Source organism: Medicago sativa, chromosome 2 (genome assembly GCF_051527215.1).
Source record: "Medicago sativa cultivar Bolivia chromosome 2, Bolivia_mono, whole genome shotgun sequence".
Classification (NCBI taxonomy): domain Eukaryota; kingdom Viridiplantae; phylum Streptophyta; class Magnoliopsida; order Fabales; family Fabaceae; genus Medicago; species Medicago sativa.
In genome coordinates this window covers 72,840,555-72,862,677 of record NC_140750.1, presented here as the reverse complement: position 1 = coordinate 72,862,677, position 22,123 = coordinate 72,840,555, and the positions used below count along the sequence as shown (strand labels likewise).

General features: G+C 37.8%; 2 protein-coding genes, 1 non-coding gene and 1 pseudogene across 3 annotated transcripts; 1 reads left to right on the top strand and 3 right to left on the bottom strand.

The window, feature by feature from the left end:
• The first annotated feature begins 934 nt into the window (after positions 1-934).
• Positions 935-4,040, top strand: LOC146950495 (uncharacterized). The gene is made up of 3 exons (XM_085741567.1): positions 935-1,444; positions 2,195-2,272; positions 2,501-4,040. The coding sequence occupies exons 1-3, from the start codon at positions 935-937 to the stop codon at positions 3,806-3,808; spliced, it is 1,896 nt and encodes a 631-aa protein (XP_085597693.1). The 3' UTR covers positions 3,809-4,040.
• A 1,016-nt stretch (positions 4,041-5,056) lies between these two features.
• Positions 5,057-6,368, bottom strand: LOC146950494 (protein ULTRAPETALA 1 pseudogene; annotated as a pseudogene).
• An 821-nt stretch (positions 6,369-7,189) lies between these two features.
• LOC146950492 (protein ULTRAPETALA 1-like) lies at positions 7,190-21,069 on the bottom strand. The gene is made up of 4 exons (XM_085741566.1): positions 20,859-21,069; positions 19,713-20,037; positions 18,671-18,777; positions 7,190-7,257 (listed from the first exon to the last, which is right to left on the bottom strand). Exons 1-4 carry the CDS (start codon positions 21,067-21,069, stop codon positions 7,190-7,192), a joined length of 711 nt encoding a protein of 236 aa, XP_085597692.1.
• On the bottom strand, positions 9,133-9,239 carry LOC146950493 (small nucleolar RNA R71). The gene has a single exon (XR_015029513.1). It is a non-coding gene; the product is annotated as a small nucleolar RNA R71 (small nucleolar RNA).
• Positions 21,070-22,123: the final 1,054 nt, after the last annotated feature.

Genomic DNA, 22,123 nt, shown 5'->3' with positions numbered 1-22,123 from the left:
TTTTACACATTGCTACGAACTAATTCGTTCACCCATGTTATTGGACTGACTTGTTCCCACCCCTACGCACAACAAAAGGAAAGGATGGTGGCTATAGCGGTGACAAGAGATCAAAGAGTTCATAAGCTAAGATCATATGAGGTGCTTATGAGAGGTCTCAATGTTCATGGAATTCTCGAAAGTATGAGGGAGAAATAACATTGTATGATCGCCAAACATGTTGGATACCTAAGGATTATAGTCACCACAAACATAATCCAAAACTTTAAAATAGTCATTGATTGCACACTCTATTAGTCAAAATAGTTCATCAATGTTGACAAGAACTTTTTTCTTATATGGACTTATATTACAATAAGTAAGTATTTACATGGATTGATATGATAATAAGTAAGTATATTGAAGGATTGATATGATAATATTAAAATAAAAAAATTAACACGAGTGACTATTTTGATTAACAAAATGCACAATCAGGACTACTTTAAATTTCAATACATTCAAAGAATATCGTGACTACTCGTTACACATTCGAAGACCAAAATGATTTTCTCATATAAATTTTGTCAAATAAAAAAAAAACAAGGATATAATGGTCTTTTACTATTGTGGCATAGCAATTCACTATGTGAAAAAAAGCAATTATCAAAAAACAAATAACAAGAAGAAGAAAAAAAAATTAAAAAAAATAAAGAGGAGAAAACGACAGCGTTTTGGTGGGAAGAAAATCGTGTCTGTACGAAGAGAAACCTAGTATGAGCGTGCCTGAAGTATAGGGTTTAAGCAGTCGTAAGCATTTCCAAAAGAAACCAAAACCGAAACCCTCATTGGTTGCCGATATGGAAATCAAGTACAAATTTTCTCTATTAATTCCATCATATCTTTCTGTCAACCCTAAACCTAATCCCTCTTCCGCCGCGCCTCACCAAAAAACATGGACAACAATGACGACGATTTCGCTCTCGCCGATTCCTTCATTAATTTCGATTATGCCCCTGATTCCCCTCCTCCTCCTCCTCTCGGATCCGGGTCTTCTCTTTCGGATCCTCCCGTTGCTTGTTCCGGTGTTGAGGAAAGGTTCGAAAATGTTGAAAATGAAGTTAATGAACATGTCGAGATTATTGATGCTGTTGTTAGAAGCGACATTATCTCTAATGACAAAATTAGAGGCGACATTATTGCTAATAATTATGATGGTACTGAAATGATTGATATTAGAGATGAGATTATTGCCAATGATGATGGTAATGAAGTGGATAGTGATAGTAGTTGGAGTGAAAGAACTGAGAGTGAGGAGTATGAGTATGAAGAAGGCGAGATCGTTGATTCTAATTCTGAAGATAAAGAAAATGATTCCGAGGAAACGACTAGCTGGTGCTTTGGTGTTGGCGACGACGATGATGATCAGTCTCAGTCTCAAGGAAGTAGAACGAACGAGCTTGAGGTATTGCTTTTTTACCTATGGATTGTAAGTTAAAATGTTTGTTCATTTGATAATACTGCAGTAAAAATTTGTATGATTTATTTTGAATGGTAATGCAGGTCATTCGTACTGATTAGATTAATGATATTTTGAGATATGAACAGGTTGATTTAGATGCTAATGATATTTTGCATATATATTCAGTTTAAAGACATGTGCTTGGTGGGTTTGAACTTTGAATCATGTGGTTCCGATCCCACTATGCTTCTGTGCCAACAGATGAATCTGAATGGATTATATACTTTGATTGGTTGAACTGGTTGAAGGTTGGCTTTTGATCTGTTGAGTTCAGTCTTCAATATTTTTATTTTGAAGCTTTGTTGGTTAGGAGGATTGAAGAAAGTTAGATAGAATCACCATATAAGTTTTTATCTTTTGTTGTTTAATGTGGTATATGGTACATGTGGTTGCAACTTGCAAGATGAAGGTTGAGTTTTATTCTTTGTTGCTTCGGATTAGTGTGACTAACATTAAAGGCTTTCAACCCACTTGGGTTGGCCTAGCGGTATTAGCTTGGGACCTGGGAGTGTGCTTCTCCTTGAGGTCTTAGGTTCGATTCTCCTTAGTGTCAATTTAAGTGGGCTACTTTAGCTTCTTCAAAAAAAAAAAACATTAAGGGCTATCTAGGGACCACTGTTTTCTTTTATTTGTGCATGTATGTTGTTAATTTTAACTTGCTTTTGTGCTTTTTTGTGGTTGTGAACATTGCAGAATCTCCCCAGGGTCCCTCCTGTGAATGTGAACTTGGGGCCACATCATAAAATGCTGCCCGTGGGAGTTGTTACATCTGTAAGATTACTGATACCTCATCTCTTATAAGAGAGTTTAAATATGCTTTCTAGTGCAAGAAAAAATGTTGATTGCAAGTTTTTAGCTTCTTTAGGTTGCATGGTGGACCCTTCTCTGTTACTTTGCTGCATTAATATTTAATTTAATAGTATTACTACAAGGGGGAATAGATGAGAAGGGATGTGAATTAGCATTGTAATCAGCTTAATCAAGTAACTTGTTTTACAGATTGTTGGTGCTCGAGTCATTGTCGAAGGGGTGGAGAAGCATGACCCTCTTAATGAGGGTTCTGTTCTCTGGATTACTGAAAGGCAAACACCGCTTGGTTTAATTGACGAGGTCTTTGGGCAAGTTAAAAATCCATATTATGTTGTGCGGTACAACCATGAAAAAGAAGTGCCAGAAGGGATCCGTGAGGGAACTTTGATTTCCTTTGTTGCGGAGTTTGTAAATAATGTGCTGAATAATAAGGACCTTTGCAAGAAAGGATGTGATGCATCAGGTCAGTATGATGAAGAGGTGGTGTCCGATGAAGCAGAATTTTTGGATGATGAGAAAGAGGCTGAGTACAAGAGACGGCAAAGACAGAATAAAAGAGGTCGAAACAATCAAAATACTGAGAGGATGGAAAACAACAGGAAGCAAGTTCCTCCAAAAGATGGTTCCATCCCTGCAATGTCTTTTGCACCTGCCGGGCCATCTATTGCTCATGGTCATTGTCCACCTCTTCCGGCCACTGGGCAAGGCTTTATTGGTGTTGCCCATGGTCATTCTTCACCTCTTCCATGCACTAGACAAAGCTTTTTTGGTGCAACTAACGTGAATCCACCATTTCCACATGCAAATGGTGGTTCGAACGTGTTTACAACTGGAGTTTGGCCAAATGGGGGGACACTTCCGCCACAACAGTCTGCAATGTGTCCAGAAAATACTCAAATTTCTCAGCAGTTGCCCATGCAACCGTTTCAACAGCAGTTGCCCATGCAAGGAATTCCGTTTCAACAGCAGTTGCCCATGCAAGGAATTCCTTTTCAACAGCAGTTCAATCCAAGCCAAAGGTTTCCTCCACCGACCACATATCCTGGAGGACATCCCAATATGTATGCAAATCCCATGCAGGCACAAGGGCCCGTTAATCAAAATCAATGGTCACCCTTTCCTCAGTTTCAGGCACCTATAAATTTTAATCCAAATCATATTTCTGGCCATCAAGGTGGTCCTTGGCTCCAATTCAACCAACCTGCCAATATTAATCTAAATCATATTGCAGGCAATCAAGGTGGTCCTTCTCTCCAATTCAACCAACCTGCCAATTTTCATTCAAACCATATATCTGGCAATCAAAGTGGTCCTCCTCACCAATTCAGCCCCCCTTCAAATTTCCATTCTGGTTCAATTTCAGGTAATCAGCATCCTCCGCCATTCCATCATCAGTTTAATCCTGGTGCTTATGATGGCCCTGGGAGAGCATTTTCTGCTGGCCGTGGGAGAAGACCATTCCATCGAGGTGGTAGAGGTTGGCAACCAGCCAGATAAAGGTTACTGTGTACAAACAATATCTCTGGTAGGAACTTGATGGAAGCACTGTATGCTTCATTTTGTTGTGATTCCTATGATGAAGATGAATTTGTAACTTTTAGTTACCTTGGTCATTTGTTTTCGTTAGACTTTTACTTGTATAGTCTTGTACTGAAGATTTCCTCCTTGGTGGCTTTGGTTGACAAAAACACTTTCACCCGGGATGAATTGTGAAAAGGAAACATATATGAAATAGTTTATTGGGGGCAAACTAGTTTGCAATGTTACTGGCACAAATTTTGTTAAGTTTGATTTGCACGGCACACCTACTTCACAAGTGGGTTTAAACTTTCTCCAGTTTATTCACAATGTATTTTGTTTCGAATACAAATTGATTCTGGAAGAGGACCAATAAATTATGATCTAAATGCACTAAACTCACAAATGGAGTATATTTAATCAACTATTTGCAATGACAGGTCTTTACTGTTCTATTGATGAAACCCACCAGTTAGCATTTAATTTGGTTTTTGATAAAATCAGCATTGATTCTCAATCTCAGATAATAATGAGTGATCCATACCTCATTGTTATGGTGCAAAAGTCCTATAATGCTTTCAAAACATAAAATATAAAAATGTTAGCTGATAATGGGTGAGGATATAACATTTTAATAAAATTAAAACACCCTTAAAGTTCAAGTTCCCTTAGTTTTAGTCCATAATTATTAATTAATCATGTGTTGATTATGCTAAGAATGCAATTTCAGTAAGGTACAAAACTTTCAACCATGTAGCATTCCCAAAAGTAATTTACTGTTGGTTTTGCATTTAGCTTGCCAACTGGGTAGGTTTTGCATTGTTTTCTTAGCTTGCTAACCAGTAACTTTCGCAACTTCTTAGCAAATTTTTTGTCATGTATAAAAAATATTTGATAAAGAAATATACCCTGAAATCATATACATTCCATTCCTACTCATAGGTTAATTCCCATTTTTTAAAATCACTTGTTATTAACGTGCACTATTCTTAAGTCTTAATAGAATATGCAACAATATCTACAAAACTACAACCTTTTGTTGAATCCTCTTCATCTTAATTAGTTAAAGACTAGTATAATTTTTTTCATAGCTTACATGTGATTAGAAAGAAGGCATGTTAATAATCCAGTACATTAGAACCTTAAACACTTAATTATGACTGGCAAATCAGTCCAAATATGAATTAAAGGGTACTAAAAATCAGCATCCAAGAACATGATTTGAGCTCAAACTTTGGAGTTGGCATTGACATTCCTTGGTCAGTACAGGTCTGGCAAGTGCAATCCGAAAATAGGCATATGTCACAACCAGAGCACATCCAAGAAGTGCAACCTTTGCATGCCTGAGTCCGAGTGCATCCTCTGTAATCTCTGCAACTACCTCTTTCTTCATCATCATCACATGTAATTTTGAGTTAAAAAAAAAACAGTTGCTACTAATTATTTCTCCATGAAATGCATAAACACTAATCAAAGGAGAAAGGTTGAAGAGAAAGGTTGAAAAGTACAAATACTAAAGATGTTAGATAAGCAAAATAAGAATCAATGCATTATGTACACAAGTTGAATCTTTTATGCAGAATATATCAAGTTGATTTTTACCATTTAGGACTGAAAATGAAATCATGCATGCACACAAGGTTTTCGTGTGACGACTAATCGTCACATAAATGTATATGCTTATTTAAATCAGCCATGCATAGCAAGACGATGTAACGTAATTAAACTCTTAACTATTACCTTATTAAAATCCAAGACCAAGATTGGAACACCGCCGTTCGTGCAGCAATCAATGCAAATTATAATATAAGTTCGAAAAGACGAACATTCCCCAAATTTGTATTGTCAAAACACTAAGTTCTCGGCATATGTAACATAGACATGAATTCACCTCAGAATTGTACATTGAAAATGATATAGTGATATAAATGTACTGCTATAATACTAGAATAATTGTCAGTGTTACAGTAGAGTGTGGTTGAAGATATTACACTAACTTGGAAAGTGACCATAAACCATTGCCTTCATACATAAATGTATAGATAAAAAAATATTACTGGTTTAAACAAAAATTAATTCAAAACATACTTGTCACATGGAAGATTATATAACATTTCCAATTCAGATCAGCCAAAGCATCATGGTGAAGGTGGCATTCCTCTTTAGTTCTCAGGCGGATCCTGCGCTCTTTGTTACATCTAGTACCATGGATAAACTCGTCACGGTGGCACGCCTGTCCAATTTGAGATCTGTAGGATCCATTGGCTGTTCTTAATGCTTGATTGTAGTATTTGAGCAGAATTCTTTTGTATAACGAAAGCTTCTACCGTTAACTATTACCCAAACATTGTTCTTCCATTTCCTAGCAGTTTATCTTCCAGAGTGTTCTCAAATGCTTTTGGTTCAATAATGGAACCTTGTACCTCATGCGAATTAAAAAATTTATACATTTGCCTAACAATCACGAACCAAAGTTTTCACTAAGAAAAATCAACATACACTTTAACCATGAAACAACCAAAATCACAAAAGTGGCCATAGTTTCAACTTTCAACTAAAACCTCAAAGCACAAATTAAAACAAACAAACACATAATAACACGTGTCAAGGTAAAAAGGAAAAGAAACAAGTACAGACGTATAGGAAATCATCTTGATTTTACCGAACTCTCTGCGAATCCAAACATGCACTAATAACTTGTTTGGTAACACGTCGGAAAACTTTTTCTCGCGTCCCAATGACTTTTGGACGTGCTGTCATTACATTGAAACAAATGCATGCTAAGCAGGTTTATTGGCTATGGTTATAGGTCAATCAACCGATAGATTGCCACGTTCTTATTTATGCATTCATGATGAGCTCTCTATCTCATTCACCAATACACGTCATTTTCCGGTTAAAGTACACTTAAAATTCAAGCTCCCCTAGTTTTAGATCCATAATTATTAATTAATCACATGTTGATTATGCTACTATAAGAACACAATTACATGGAGGATCAGCATCTCTACTCGGGTTTCAGTAAGGTACAAAACTTACTTTCAACCATGAGGTTGTACATTGTTTGCTGAGCTCACCAACAAGATAGAGCATTGTAACAAAATAGTATCATATCTACCAAACTACAATCTTTTGTTGAATCATCTTAATTAGTTCTAAGAATACAATATCTTGTGATTAAGAAGAAGCCATGTTAATAAAACACAAAAGAAACATATGGACCTAATCATTTAATTGAAATTGAAATTAATTAATAATCCAGCACATTAGAATCTTAAACACTTAATTAGGACTGGCAAATCAGTCCATACGAATAAAAGGGTACTAAAAAAAATCAGCATTTAGGAACATGATATGAACTCAAGCTTTGGCATTCCTTGTAAAGTCCATACAAGTCTGGCAAGTGCAATCTGAAAAACGGCATATATGATGACACTAGGTCATATAGCACTTTTGCTTTGATTTCTTTGTAATTTTCAGTTAAGTTCAGATGTTTTGTATGAGTTATGAGCCACAGAGAGGTGAAAATTCAAGGGCACAAGTACATGAACCATCGTACTACGATATGTAGCATCGTACTACGATATGAAGGCGTTTTGGAAGGCTGAGGTTACTGGAAAAATCGTAGTGCGATGTGCTTTCATCGTACTACGATGTCAAGGAGCGTTGAATGATGATCTGGTTTAATGAAGCATCGCACTACGATATACCAACATCGTAGTACGATATTGGCGTGACACAATTTTTTCTATAAAAGCCAGAAGGTTCTATTTGCAAAGAGTTCGGAATTTTTACGGAGAAAAGCGTGAATTGGAGTCTGAAGCATTGGGCCAACGGTGGGAGACCATCAAAACTCATAGTCAGTCATCAATTAAATGTAATGGATCCTTCTTTTTCATTTGTTATTTGTGCTTTAGCCATGAGTAGCTAGATCTATTGTGATTAGGTCAAGAGATGATTCTGTAATAGCTCATTTGATGTAACCTGAAACTTTTACATTTATGAATTTCAATCTAGTTTATTCAGCATAATTTGTTCTCAGTGCTTTTATGATCCTGACCAGATATAATTGATCTAAGAGATTAGATGACTATTGACACTAGCGTTTATCTCAGAAAATATTTATGCTTTTCTTTCTAACGGACAATCTAGGGATAGAGCGTTGTTAGATTGTGATCATTGAATTAACGAATCGATTAGCCTTTGATGATTATAGGTTCACCTAAGGGATTAGGGAATTATAATTAGATAAGAGGACTTAGGATCAAGGAATTGACTTAAGTTAAAGTGTTAATTTGTCGTTGACTTTGTGAAATTCGTGGATTTAAGATTACAGGTTACTTAACGAGTGATGTATAGATGAATCGATTGACCTAATCATCTCTTTAACATTCCAAAAACCAACTTTATTTCTGTCGTTTTTAAATTACAATTGCACTTAAAATCCAACTGCCTAGGGCAATCCCTTTATTTAATCACATCTTAACGAAGACGTTTTTTTTGCTTAGTGGAATCAAAACAGTCCCTGAGGATACGAATTATTTATTACTTCGATATCAATTAGTACACTTGCTAATTTTGTATCAAGTTTTTGGCGCCGCTGCCGGGGACTGTTGATTAATTTCAACGAGGCAACAACGTTAATTGTTAAGATTTCTGTCATTTAAATTTTTATCTGTAATTAAAAAAAAAAAAATTATCTATTTATTGTTGTGGTGCAGTGCTACTAAGGTACTCTTTTGCTGTGTATGCGAGGTAGAGTCCGACCTGAGGACTTGCAGTTCAATCCGGAGATCGAAAAGACCGCAAGAGCTAATCGAAAAGCAGTTCGGTTAGCTAAAATAGCTGAGAGTACAAGCCAAGGTTCTTCGTCAACGGAAAGTCAGGACGTTGAGTCTGAACCTGAAGTCATAATCATGGGAGACGCACAACCACAAAGACCTATGATGGGGGACTATGGATTGGATGCCAACCGTGGCCATCTAACTCATGTTTTCCAACCAGCCAACCCGGTAGCTTTTGACATTAAGAGTTCTGTCCAACAAAACCTTAAGGAAAACCAATATGATGGGCGCGATGACAGAAGCCCTCATGAGCATCTGAGCCATTTCCATGAAACTTGTCAGTTTTGTGTGCCACCCGCTAATGTCACCGAGAGCCAAAAGAAGCTTAGACTATTCCCTTTCACTCTAACCGGTAGAGCCAAAGATTGGTTGCTGTCCATACCTAGTGGAACCATTCAAACTTGGGATGAGCTTGAGCTTAAATTCCTTAAGAGATTTTTCCCTATGTCAAAATACTGGGAGAAGAAACATGAGATCACCAACTTTAAACAAGGGGAGGGTGAGACCTTGTATGATGCTTGGGAGCGTTTTAACCTTTTGCTTAAGAGATGTCCTGCACATGGCTTAGATGAAAAATCTTATCTTCAAGTCTTTACCGAAGGGTTAACCGCTAACCATAGAATGTTCTTAGATGCATCTTCAGGTGGAAGTATGAGAACCAAAACTGATCACGAAGTCCGAGACCTGATAGAGAACATGACCCAAAATGAGCATCGAGCTGATGCTGAGAAAAAGAAGAGGGGAATGTTTGAGGTGAGTGACAACACTGCTATCTTGGCCAATCAAGCAGCCATGAACAAACACCTTGAAACCTTGTCTAAACAAGTCCAAGCCATAACTTTGGGACAAACACAAGCCCAACATGCCCAAGTACAACAAGTGCAACAAAGGTGTGATTTTTGCCAAGGAGATCATCCAAATGGTGAGTGTACCTTAGAGGGATCCAGTGAGGAAGCCAATTTCATGGGAAACTATCAAAAAAATAATCCCTACTCTAACACTTACAATCCTGGATATTCCAAACATCCTAACCTGAGTTACTCCAACACAAATACCCTTAACCCTCTTCTTCCTAACCCTCAACGCCAACAACCGCAGCAACAACAAAGACCCCCAGCAGCTTGGGAAGAGGCCATGACCAAATTCATGCAAATGACTCAAACCAATTTGGAGGAAATGAAAGCAAGCCAGGAAGCTGAAAGGAAAAATAATGAGGCAGCCCGAAAGATGTTTGAAACTCAAATTGGGCAGATGGCAAAGCAGATGGCTGAGCACACTAAGGGAGGATTCTCAGGCAACACTCAAGACAACCCTAAGAACAATGAGAGTTGCAAGGCTATTGAGTTGAGAAGTAAGAAGGTGTTGACACCTTTACCTCCAAAGGTGACTAAAAAGAATGAAACAGTTGAGGTGGAGGAGTATGAACAAGAAGTAGTTGAAAATGATAAGGGCGCAGTTGAAAATGAACAGGAAGAGAAAAATTCAGAGGGAGAAAAAAATAAAGAGGGAGAAAAAAATGAGAAGTTGATTGATGAGGAGTCCATGTTGAGAAAGACGAAGAGCCAGCTCCTTGAAGATGGTGAGAAGAAACAAGTTGTCCCTCCGTATGTGAAATTGCCTTATCCGCATTTATCAAAGAAGAAAGAGAAGGAGGCTGGTCAATTCAAAAAGTTTATGGAGCTGCTATCTCAACTACAAGTGAACATTCCTTTTAGTGAGGCCATTGAACAGATGCCGTTGTATGCAAAGTTTATGAAGGACTTGCTAACCGGAAGAAGGAAACCTCGAGATGGTGAAAACATTGCCTTGTCAGAAAATTGCAGTGCCATCCTTCAGAGGAAGCTACCTCCTAAATTGAAAGACCCAGGCGCTTTTACCATCCCTTGCACTATTGGGAAGGTGAATGTTGGAAGAGCACTATGTGACTTGGGGGCCAGCATTAATTTGATGCCGCTCTCTATGATGAAAAAGTTAGGATGCGGGGAGCCCAAACCAACAAAGATGACTCTCACACTTGCTGATAGATCTATTTCTCATCCTTATGGAGTGTTGGAAGATGTATTGGTAAAGGTAAATGAGCTGATGTTTCCTGCTGATTTTGTTATTCTAGACATGGAAGAAGATGAGGAGACACCTTTGTTGTTGGGAAGACCCTTCTTAGCAACGGGAAGAGCCTTGATTGATGTTGAAATGGGTGAGTTGATACTACGGTTTCAAAATGAACAAGTTGTATTTAATATCTTTGAGGCCATGAAGCATAGGAATGATCATCCTCAGTGCTATAGGGTTGATATGATTGATAGCCTAGTTGATGAAACAACTCTAGAAGAAACTCCGGTGCAACCATTAGAAAGAGTGATGGCAAATTCGATTGAAGTTGATGAGAAGAACACTAATGATGAAGTTGATGAGTGTGTGCAGCAATTGAAGGCATTGAAAGTTGAATCCTCAAGCAGAAAATTTGAAGTTTTAGCAGCAAAAAGTGAGGAGAAAACAACTGCACCAGAATTGAAGGAACTCCCATCCCATTTGAAGTATGTGTTTTTAAGTGAAGATGCCAGCCATCCAGCTATCATAAGTAGCACCTTATCCTCTCTTGAAGAAGAAAAGTTAATGAGAGTTCTTAAAGAAAACAAGGCAGCTCTTGGGTGGCACATATCAGATTTAAAGGGAATCAGTCCAGCCTATTGTATGCATAAAATTCATTTGGAGGCTGAATATAAACCGGTGGTCCAACCCCAAAGGCGCCTTAACCCCACAATGAAAGAGGTGGTCAAGAAAGAAGTCCTTAAGTTGTTGGATGCAGGCATGATTTACCCAATTTCAGATAGTGCATGGGTGAGTCCGGTGCATGTGGTACCCAAGAAAGGAGGGATGACCGTGGTGGCAAACGAAAAGAATGAGTTGATTCCCACTCGGACGGTGACAGGTTGGAGGATGTGCATCGATTACCGAAGGCTGAATCAGGCTACTAGGAAGGACCATTTTCCGTTACCGTTCATGGACCAGATGTTGGAGAGGTTGGCTGGACAGGCCTTCTATTGTTTCTTGGATGGATATTCGGGGTACAACCAGATTGCGGTGTCGCCGGAAGATCAGGAGAAGACAGCGTTCACATGCCCATTTGGTGTGTTCGCCTATCGAAGAATGCCCTTTGGATTGTGCAATGCACCAGCCACTTTCCAAAGGTGCATGCTGGCCATCTTTGCAGACTTGCTGGAGAAGAACATAGAGGTATTTATGGATGACTTTTCTGTTTTCGGTAAGTCCTTTGATGATTGTTTACATCACTTGGATGTTGTTCTTAAGAGATGCATTGAAACTAACCTTGTTTTAAACTGGGAAAAATGTCACTTTATGGTGACGGAAGGTATAGTTTTGGGCCATAAAATCTCTGGGAAAGGCATCCAAGTTGATCAAGCAAAAATTGAGGTTATAGAGAAACTTCCTCCTCCCATCAATGTAAAGGGGGTGAGGAGTTTTTTGGGGCATGCTGGATTTTATAGGCGATTTATAAAAGATTTTTCAAAAATTGCTAAGCCCCTCTGTAACCTCCTTGTTAAAGAAAATGATTTTGTTTTTGATGCTGAATGTTTGGAGTCATTTTCATTAATTAAGAAAAAGTTGGTCACTGCGCCGGTAATCATTGCACCAAATTGGGACCTCCCATTTGAACTCATGTGTGATGCAAGTGATTACGCGGTTGGAGCAGTGCTTGGCCAACGCCATGAGAAATTTTTCCATGCCATCTATTATGCAAGTAAAGTTCTGAATGAAAATCAAGTCAATTATGCAACTACTGAAAAAGAACTGCTTGCTATAATTTTTGCTTTGGAAAAATTTCGCTCGTATCTCATTGGATCCAAAGTTGTTATTTTCACAGATCATGCAGCCCTGAAATTTTTGCTTACAAAGGGGGACTCTAAACCCCGGTTGCTGAGATGGATACTCTTATTACAAGAGTTTGATTTGGAAATCCGTGATAAGAAGGGAGTGGAGAATGTGGTGGCTGACCACCTCTCCCGTTTGGATAATGAGGCGGTTACTAAGAAAGAGAAGGCCATTGAGGCCGAGTTTCCTGACGAACAGTTATTTGTGGTAGCTGAAAGGCCATGGTTTGCAGACATGGCAAATTTCAAAGCAGGGAACTTGATTCCCGAGGATTTTACATATCAGCAGAAGAAGAAATTCTTCAAGGAGGCAAATTTTTATGTGTGGGATGACCCATACTTATTTAGGACTAACGCTGATGGTTTGTTGCGTAGATGTGTTGCAGGTGATGAAGTGAAAAGTATTATGTGGCACTGCCATAGCTCAGCTTATGGAGGCCACCACAGCGGTGAAAGGACCGCAGCCAAGGTATTACAAAGCGGCTTTTGGTGGCCAACTCTGTTTAAGGATTGCCAAGAGTTTGTCAAACAATGCGATAAGTGTCAGAGAATAGGTAACATTTCTAGGAGGAATGAGATGCCCCTCAAGGGAATCCTTGAGATTGAACCATTTGATTGTTGGGGCATCGATTTCATGGGTCCATTCCCATCCTCCTACTCTAATCTCTATATCCTTGTTTGTGTGGATTATGTGACCAAATGGGTGGAAGCTGTGGCCTGCATAGCTAATGATGCCCATACGGTCGTTAATTTTCTAAAGAAAAACATTTTTCCTAGGTTTGGGACCCCTAGAGTTTTGATCAGTGATGGGGGGAAGCACTTTTGCAACAAATACTTAGAAAGTGTTCTTGCAAAATATAATGTGAAGCATAAAGTTGCTACTCCCTATCATCCTCAAACTAGTGGGCAGGTAGAAGTGTCTAATAGACAATTGAAACAAATCCTTGAGAAAACAGTTGCATCATCTAGAAAAGATTGGTCTAAGAAACTTGATGATGCATTATGGGCTTACAGAACTGCCTTTAAAACTTCCATTGGTTTCTCACCATTTCAGTTAGTTTATGGGAAGTCTTGTCATTTACCAGTTGAATTGGAACACAAGGCCTATTGGGCGATTAAATTTTTAAACTTTGATCACACATTGGCTGGTAAGGAAAGACTTCTTAAACTAAATGCATTGGAAGAAATGAGGTTGCAGGCGTATGAGAATGCGTCGATTTATAAAGAAAGAACAAAAAAATATCATGATCGCAACCTTGTTTCTAGGGAGTTTTATGCTGGGCAACCAGTGTTATTGTTCAATTCCAGGTTAAAGTTGTTTCCAGGAAAGTTGAAGTCCAAGTGGTCTGGACCGTTTATTGTGAAGAACGTGTCCCAAAATGGAGCTGTGGAGGTAATGACACCGGATGGTGAGAGAAGCTTTAAGGTGAACGGGCAAAGGCTGAAGCCCTATCATGGAGGTGACTTGCCCAAGGAAAGAGTGGGCTTGATACTCACCGACCTTTAAAAGGTCGTCAGAAGTCAAGCTAATGACGGAAAACGAGCGCTGAGTGGGAGGCAACCCACTGATTTTTGTTTCAGGTAATTTTTCATTTTCTGTGTAGATATACATGATAAAAAAAAAAAAAAAAAAAAATGTTTTCAATGTGATACAGAAGGAACAACTGCAAATTTTTTCAAAGAGGCTATAGAAAAAATTTTCAGAGCAAAGAATCGTACTACGATATTTCACATCGTACTACGATATTAGAAGCCAACAAAAGTGGTTCCTTCTGGAAAAATCGTAGTACGATATCCAGAAATCGTACTACGATAACTAAGTCAAGAAAAGTCAAACGAGCAAAAGAAAAATCGTACTACGATATAAGATATCGTACTACGATATTTGAACCTTAAAAATAGCTCGTCTCTGGAAATATCGCAGTACGATATGGGGAAATCGTACTACGATATTCAAGTTTTTCCACGCTCCCCAACCGTTACAAACTTCATCGTAGTACGATAGGATCCATCGTGCTACGATACCATCTCCCTATAAAGCCTGGAACCAATCAGTTTTTCCCATTCTCATGGTTCCTTAGCGAAACTCTGCAGAAATTTTTCCCCAAATTCGTGAATCTTCAATCCCAAACCAATCTTCATCAAATCTTCATCTCTTCTCATTAATCCACCCCCAAACCATCAATTTTATCAACAAATCATCATCCTCATCAAATAACCTATCAATAACCCACAAAAATCTCAACTCTTCTCTTACCCATTTCATCAAACACCTTCCATACAAGCCAACTTCCTTCCTCAAACCACCATCCACATGGCTAGAACTTCGGAAAACACCGACATTCAACCACGAAAACGTACCCGAAACCAATCAAAGGCATCCTCATCAAACCCTCCACCACCAAATCAACCCCCAATGCAAACACCGCCCACACAACCCACCACTTACCAACGTTTCAAAACGGAGAAGGCAGAGGAAAGATACCAAGAGATTAAGGAGAGGGAATTTGTTGGAGAAAGAGCATTTGATGTTATTAAGCTCACCGGACATCCCACCTTTGAAGCAACACTAAGGGAAAAAGGTTGGGAAGGCTTAAATGGTATGGTGACAAAGACGAGCAATAAGTCCATCGCTTTGGAGTTCTTCGCAAATGCTTATGCGGAAGAAGAGAATAGAAATTTTGCAATTGTGAGGGGGAAAAGGGTGGTGTATGACGCAGGTATCATCAATGCTGTTCTGGGATTGCCGGCTCCGGCAAGTTGTGATGTGAGACGGCGAATTGCTCCTGCTAATTTGCCTACAACCCAGGAAGAATGGGATAATTTGCTTGTCGGGATCATGAAAGAAGGACAAGGGTGGAGGAGAAAGACCCCAACCAGCAATCCTCAAAGGATTAACACCGCACATTTGTTGCCAATCTACAGAGCTTGGGCATCTTTCATCAATTCTACTATTGAAGGTACTTCTGCTGCTGCTCAGATGATTGTGAATCGAGTGTTTATATTGCTAGTTCTCCTCTCAGAGCATGAGCAGATGGATGTTGGAAGGCTGATTTCCCGCAGTATTAAGGAAATGGTGAGAACGAAGAGTTCGACATTGGGTCATAGCTGTTTGATAAATATGTTGTGTGAGAAGGCTGGAGTTCCAACCGAGCCGTTGGATGTGTTTGTCAAGTCTCAGAATCCTATTACGGACATCACACTGGAGGGATATGAGAAGAAGATGAGGGAAGAGGGAGGTGTTCAGCATGAACTAGGAGAGCAACCAGAAGTGCAGGGCCCACCTGAAGCCGAGTACCCACCGATGCACCCTGCATTGGCGGAGTACATTTATACATCGGCAAATTGGCAGGAGGAAGCATCATCTCAGTTGCTAATTGAACCGCCTCGATTCTCGGAACAATTTGCAGCTATGGCGCTTCAGTACAAGAGGAAACCAACGGGTTCTTATAAGAGGTTTGGTGGCTCTAAGGATCGCATGGAGGGTTACTTTGAGGCTACCAGACAGAGGGCAGTTCAGCTAGAGAAGGATATTAGAGAGGACTTTGAGTTCGGAGAGAATGTGGAGATTGCAAACATGTTAAGTACCGACCCTCCCGACTTGTCTGGAGACGATCAGCAGGACCATCAGCAGGACCAGATGGATGAGGAGGAGGGTTGACTCCGGACTCGTAGAGCAGTAGTTTTTTTTTTTTAGCTTTTCATTTTGTTATGCTTTGTTTTTGTGCAATAAAAAGATCAGTGTTGTGACTGCTGCTAGTGTATTGTCTTTATATGCCCTGTTGTGTAATTGCATCTGCGCTTGTTTGTTATTAATGAAATTGCTTTGTTTTTGAATTTTACCAGTTTAGTAGCATTTGTTCATCCATGGTATATCAAAAGTTCAAGGAGGAAGAGCTTGCAAGAAGGTCTCGGTTGAAGTGTACGGCAATGTGAAACAACTTCCATAAACCTCAACCAGTAAGTTCCACAGCCAAAACTTTTATTTTTCAATTTTCACCAAATATGAGTGTTCCATTCTAATGCTATTTCTGAGATTTGCGGATTTTCTTTATGTTGATTGGTCACATTGCTTACACACAAAGGCAAAGTGCTTGTACCTTGAGCCTTTGAAGCCTACCTGTTGCATTGAATTCTTCCCATTTTTAAGCCAATTTTGAGCCAATAGGTTAGACCCCGTTGTTTCGGTGACAAACCACATATTTTTAGCCTAGAGACCTTAGGAAGTTGTCCCGTTATTATGTTGGAGTTAGGCAAATTTTGATGTGGTTATGATTCTAAGTTTGGGGTTGCTCATGGGATAGCAACATTTTAAGTTTGGGGTGAGGGTTACTGAGAACATGAGTTTATGGATCACAAAGGTCTCAATCATAATGTCTCACATATAAAAAAAAAAAAAAAAAAAAAAAAAATGGTTAAATCAAGTTGATACAAAAAGTAATCAACTTCAAAAAAAAAAGAGTTGCTTTTGTGGAATAAATTGAGACGTGTGTGTAAACTTAGTGATTTGAATCATATTGTGTTCTCTAACTCTCTGCATTGAATGTCAAGTTGTGGTGATCTTAGCTGAAATAAGTAGGAAGTGTCTAACTCCAAAGTATCATGTTTAAGCCTACTGTCCAAATTATCCCACCTTTTTAACCCTAGCCCCGTTACACCCTAAAAGTCCTTAAATGTGTGCATGGCAATGTGATTTTGATCGATGTTTAGAAGGTTCCCAAGTTTTGGTAATATAGTGATTAGTTTGTCGACTGTGTGAACCCTTTCAATGATGTTGCGTGAAGTTGTGGAGTGAAGGATTTGGCAAGCAAGTTAGCCCACTATTGCTGACTAGAAGATGAACTTTTGATTTACCATTGAGGAGGTAGGTGCTATTTTACTGTTAAAATCCATTTATAAAGTAAGTTCCTTGAGGACAAGTAACGATGCAAGTTTGGGGTTGTGATGACACTAGGTCATATAGCACTTTTGCTTTGATTTCTTTGTAATTTTCAGTTAAGTTCAGATGTTTTGTATGAGTTATGAGCCACAGAGAGGTGAAAATTCAAGGGCACAAGTACATGAACCATCGTACTACGATATGTAGCATCGTACTACGATATGAAGGCGTTTTGGAAGGCTGAGGTTACTGGAAAAATCGTAGTGCGATGTGCTTTCATCGTACTACGATGTCAAGGAGCGTTGAATGATGATCTGGTTTAATGAAGCATCGCACTACGATATACCAACATCGTAGTACGATATTGGCGTGACACAATTTTTTCTATAAAAGCCAGAAGGTTCTATTTGCAAAGAGTTCGGAATTTTTACGGAGAAAAGCGTGAATTGGAGTCTGAAGCATTGGGCCAACGGTGGGAGACCATCAAAACTCATAGTCAGTCATCAATTAAATGTAATGGATCCTTCTTTTTCATTTGTTATTTGTGCTTTAGCCATGAGTAGCTAGATCTATTGTGATTAGGTCAAGAGATGATTCTGTAATAGCTCATTTGATGTAACCTGAAACTTTTACATTTATGAATTTCAATCTAGTTTATTCAGCATAATTTGTTCTCAGTGCTTTTATGATCCTGACCAGATATAATTGATCTAAGAGATTAGATGACTATTGACACTAGCGTTTATCTCAGAAAATATTTATGCTTTTCTTTCTAACGGACAATCTAGGGATAGAGCGTTGTTAGATTGTGATCATTGAATTAACGAATCGATTAGCCTTTGATGATTATAGGTTCACCTAAGGGATTAGGGAATTATAATTAGATAAGAGGACTTAGGATCAAGGAATTGACTTAAGTTAAAGTGTTAATTTGTCGTTGACTTTGTGAAATTCGTGGATTTAAGATTACAGGTTACTTAACGAGTGATGTATAGATGAATCGATTGACCTAATCATCTCTTTAACATTCCAAAAACCAACTTTATTTCTGTCGTTTTTAAATTACAATTGCACTTAAAATCCAACTGCCTAGGGCAATCCCTTTATTTAATCACATCTTAACGAAGACGTTTTTTTTGCTTAGTGGAATCAAAACAGTCCCTGAGGATACGAATTATTTATTACTTCGATATCAATTAGTACACTTGCTAATTTTGTATCAATATATCACAACCAAAGCACACACAAGAAGTGCAACCTTTGCAGGCTGCAGAATGAGTGCATCCTCTGTAAACTCTGCGACTGCCTCTTTCTTCTTCATCATCACAAGTAATTCTGAAATACAAAAAACAGCTGAAACCAATTATTTCTGCATGACATACATAAACAACAATAACCATTGTAAAAAAGTTGAAAAGTGCAAATTCTATAGATTGTTACGTAATTAAAACTGAATCTATCAAGAAGCAACGAATTACGTCCCCAACTTGAATCTTCTATACAGAATATATTGAATAAATTTTTGCCATTTAGGATTCAAAATGCAATAAAGCATAATCATATATGACATTATATTATATGCAACTAATTGCTACAGCAATAACTACGTAAAGTGAGACATCTAAACAAATTCGGACAAACATAAAAGGTAATGTAACCGTGATAGTTCTTTCACGATATGAAAAATACCATGCATATTTAAATCAGCCATGCATAATAGGTAATGTAACCGTGACAGTTCTTTCAGGGCTGAAAAATACCATGCATAGCAAAACAACATAATATAATTAAATAAACTCTTACCGACTACTACTTTTTTAAAGGCAGGACCAAGATTGGAGCACCGTTCATGCAGCAATCGATGAAAATTATTATGTAAGTTCAAAATGACAAGCATTCCCCAAAGTTGCATTGTCAAGACACTAAACTCTAGGCATTATGTAATATAGACATGAATTCAACAACAACAACAACCAAGCCTTATCCCACTAAGTGGGATCGGCTAACATGAATTCACATCAGAATTTTACTTTGCAAATGATTTAGTGATATAAATGTACTATTTTAATACTAGAACTAGAATAATGGCCAGAGTTACTACAATGTGGTCGAAGATATAACTTGGAAAGTAGCATAAACCATTGCCTTCAATACATAAATTTATAGATAAACAAAAGTTACTTGGTTCAAACAAAAATTATCACAAGATAAGGGCTAGGCAAGGGACAAATATATAATTAAGCAATAATCCTACAACAGATTGAACATACTTGTCATATGGAAGATCGGAACATTTCCAATTAGGATCAGCTAAAGCATCATGGTGACGGCGACATTCCTCTTTAGTTCTCAGGCGGAACCTGCGCTCTTTGTTACATCTAGTACAACAGACAAACTCATCACGGTGGCAAGCCTGTCCATTATGGGATTTGTGGGATCCATTGGCTGTTTTCAATGCTTGATTGTAGTATTTGAGTAGAACTGTTTTATACAATGGGACCTTCTCGCCGTCAACTGTTACCCAGATATTGTTCTTCCATTTCCTAGCTGTTTCTCTTCCAGAATGTTTCTCAAACGCAGCAGGAGTCAACTTGTCTGTTGGTTAAAAATCATAATGAAAATTAGGTCAGATTTAGATAATGCACTCTGCAACTTAGAATACTTTTACAAAATAAAGCATTTTGATTCAAAATGAAGGTAAATAATTAAACTTGGAAACAAGTTATAATTCGCTTGGTCAAAGAATAAAAGTAAAGCAGCATATAAACTAGTTTAAAACAGATAGAGGGAAATATAAACATGGATTATGTAGCCACTAGCCACATTCTAAGAATTAAAGCAATTTTGTAATCTGTGAATAGATTTCATTATTGACCTTATAGTAGAACCTTACATAACAAACCAAAACATATTTCATTGACTTTTAACATACCAAAAGTCAACATAACATGCTTGCTTATCAAAAACTTAATGCATTTGCATAACAATCACTTTTCACTTGTCTAGAATCATGTAATAACCAAAGTTTCCACTTTGACAAATAACAATACACTCTAACTATGAAACAACCAACATCACAACAGAGTTCATAGTCTCAACTCAAACCACACATTAAAACAACCATCCAATGTGCCAATGACACGTGCCAATATTAAATGAAACAAAACAAATACACACACATTGACACATAGAAATACAACAACATGAACATGATTCATAAATCATAACAAAAAGAATTGCCCCATTTTTAATAATAAGAGAATATAAAACGCGACACGGACACCGAACACAACACTCATACTCGATAGCAGTTGTTAAGAAAATGTTAGTGTAGTGTTAGTGTCGGACATCAAACACGCTTTTAATCATAAGTGTTGATGTTATAGAGATAAAAGATATAATAGATAGACAAGGACCTTCTTCACAGCCAGGGATGCATTCACAAGTAATTTCAAGATAGCCACTAACAAAAACCCTAAGCCTTCCAACAGCATCACCATATCTATGACTAGTACAACCACACATCACTTCAATACATTCTCTAATTTTCTTCACACCATCAATATCCCTTAAATCTTCATCACTGAACATGGTGAACCCACTTTCTCTCTCTAACCCGTTTGACATTTTCTATCAAAAAGAAGACTCTGCTGTTATAAAGAGAGGGTGTTAAAGGAAGGAAAATTAGGTAATGGGTATAGTATAGCCGTATAGCGAGATATGCGGCGAAAAATCTCTGAAATGAAAGTACAAACGATGGAAAAAGAAAAAGTCAACAGCAAAAAAAAAATCTCTAGCCACTAGGGAAGGGATGAGGAAATCCAAAACAACACGGTTCCATCAAGGTTTTATCAGAGAGATCTGGTAATATTGAGAGAGAGAGAGAGAGAGAGAGAGAGAGAGAGAGAGAGAGAGAGAGAGAGAACAAATGAAGTGACTGTGAAGTGAAGAGTACTTAAAGGCGTAGGGAAGTTGCTATTTGCATGAATCCAATACTGTGATAGTAGAAAGGTGAGAGAGAGGTGAGAGAGAGAGTTTTATTTTATTTTATCTTATTTTTATATTTTGTGAAAGGTGTCCGCTGATCAAAAACTCGGTCTATAAGTAAACAAGGTCCTCTAAAAATCTATATTTTAGATTCACTTGCTTAATTAATGATATATATAGACCACATACTGGAGAATGTACTTTGTTTAATAGAGTTCTCATTATAGTAGTATTAAGATTGTGTGGGAGTTATCTGATGAGTTTAATTCAATTGGTAAAATATTAACATTATATATAGGGCCGAAGTTCAAATCCCGGATACTCACCGACTTTAGTTCGGTTTTTACTTTAATTCGGTTGATACTTGATATACTATAAAGAGAGAAAATCTTTCATGAATACAACCATAAACTAATATTAGACATTCACATATGAAATGAAAAAAATTAAATAAAAATTATTTAATTACATCGATTGACATTATTTAATTATATTCTCTTTTATTTTTCTTTTGATTTTGTGTGTGCGCTCAAATAATATTTATTTGGGCATGTGACCAAGCAAATATAAGATTAGGGTTCATCTTTGAACACTCCACTTAATTTTGGTTTTATGTTTTTTTTTTAACAATTTTACTAGGAAGTTGTAGTGTGCCATTATTCTCGGGAAAGAGGTTTTATTTATTTTGCGTTTA

Excerpts from the sequence above, each read along its gene's own strand:
- LOC146950495 (XM_085741567.1), top strand. The coding sequence starts at position 935 with ATGGACAACAATGACGACGATTTCGCTCTCGCCGATTCCTTCATTAAT. Across the intron at positions 1,445-2,194 it reads GTAGAACGAACGAGCTTGAG|AATCTCCCCAGGGTCCCTCC; the intron begins GTATTGCTTTTT and ends TGAACATTGCAG. Across the intron at positions 2,273-2,500 it reads CCGTGGGAGTTGTTACATCT|ATTGTTGGTGCTCGAGTCAT; the intron begins GTAAGATTACTG and ends CTTGTTTTACAG.
- LOC146950492 (XM_085741566.1), bottom strand. The coding sequence starts at position 21,069 with ATGTCAAACGGGTTAGAGAGAGAAAGTGGGTTCACCATGTTCAGTGAT. Across the intron at positions 20,038-20,858 it reads CATCCCTGGCTGTGAAGAAG|ACAAGTTGACTCCTGCTGCG; the intron begins GTCCTTGTCTAT and ends TTTAACCAACAG. Across the intron at positions 18,778-19,712 it reads TCCGATCTTCCATATGACAA|AATTACTTGTGATGATGAAG; the intron begins GTATGTTCAATC and ends TTTGTATTTCAG.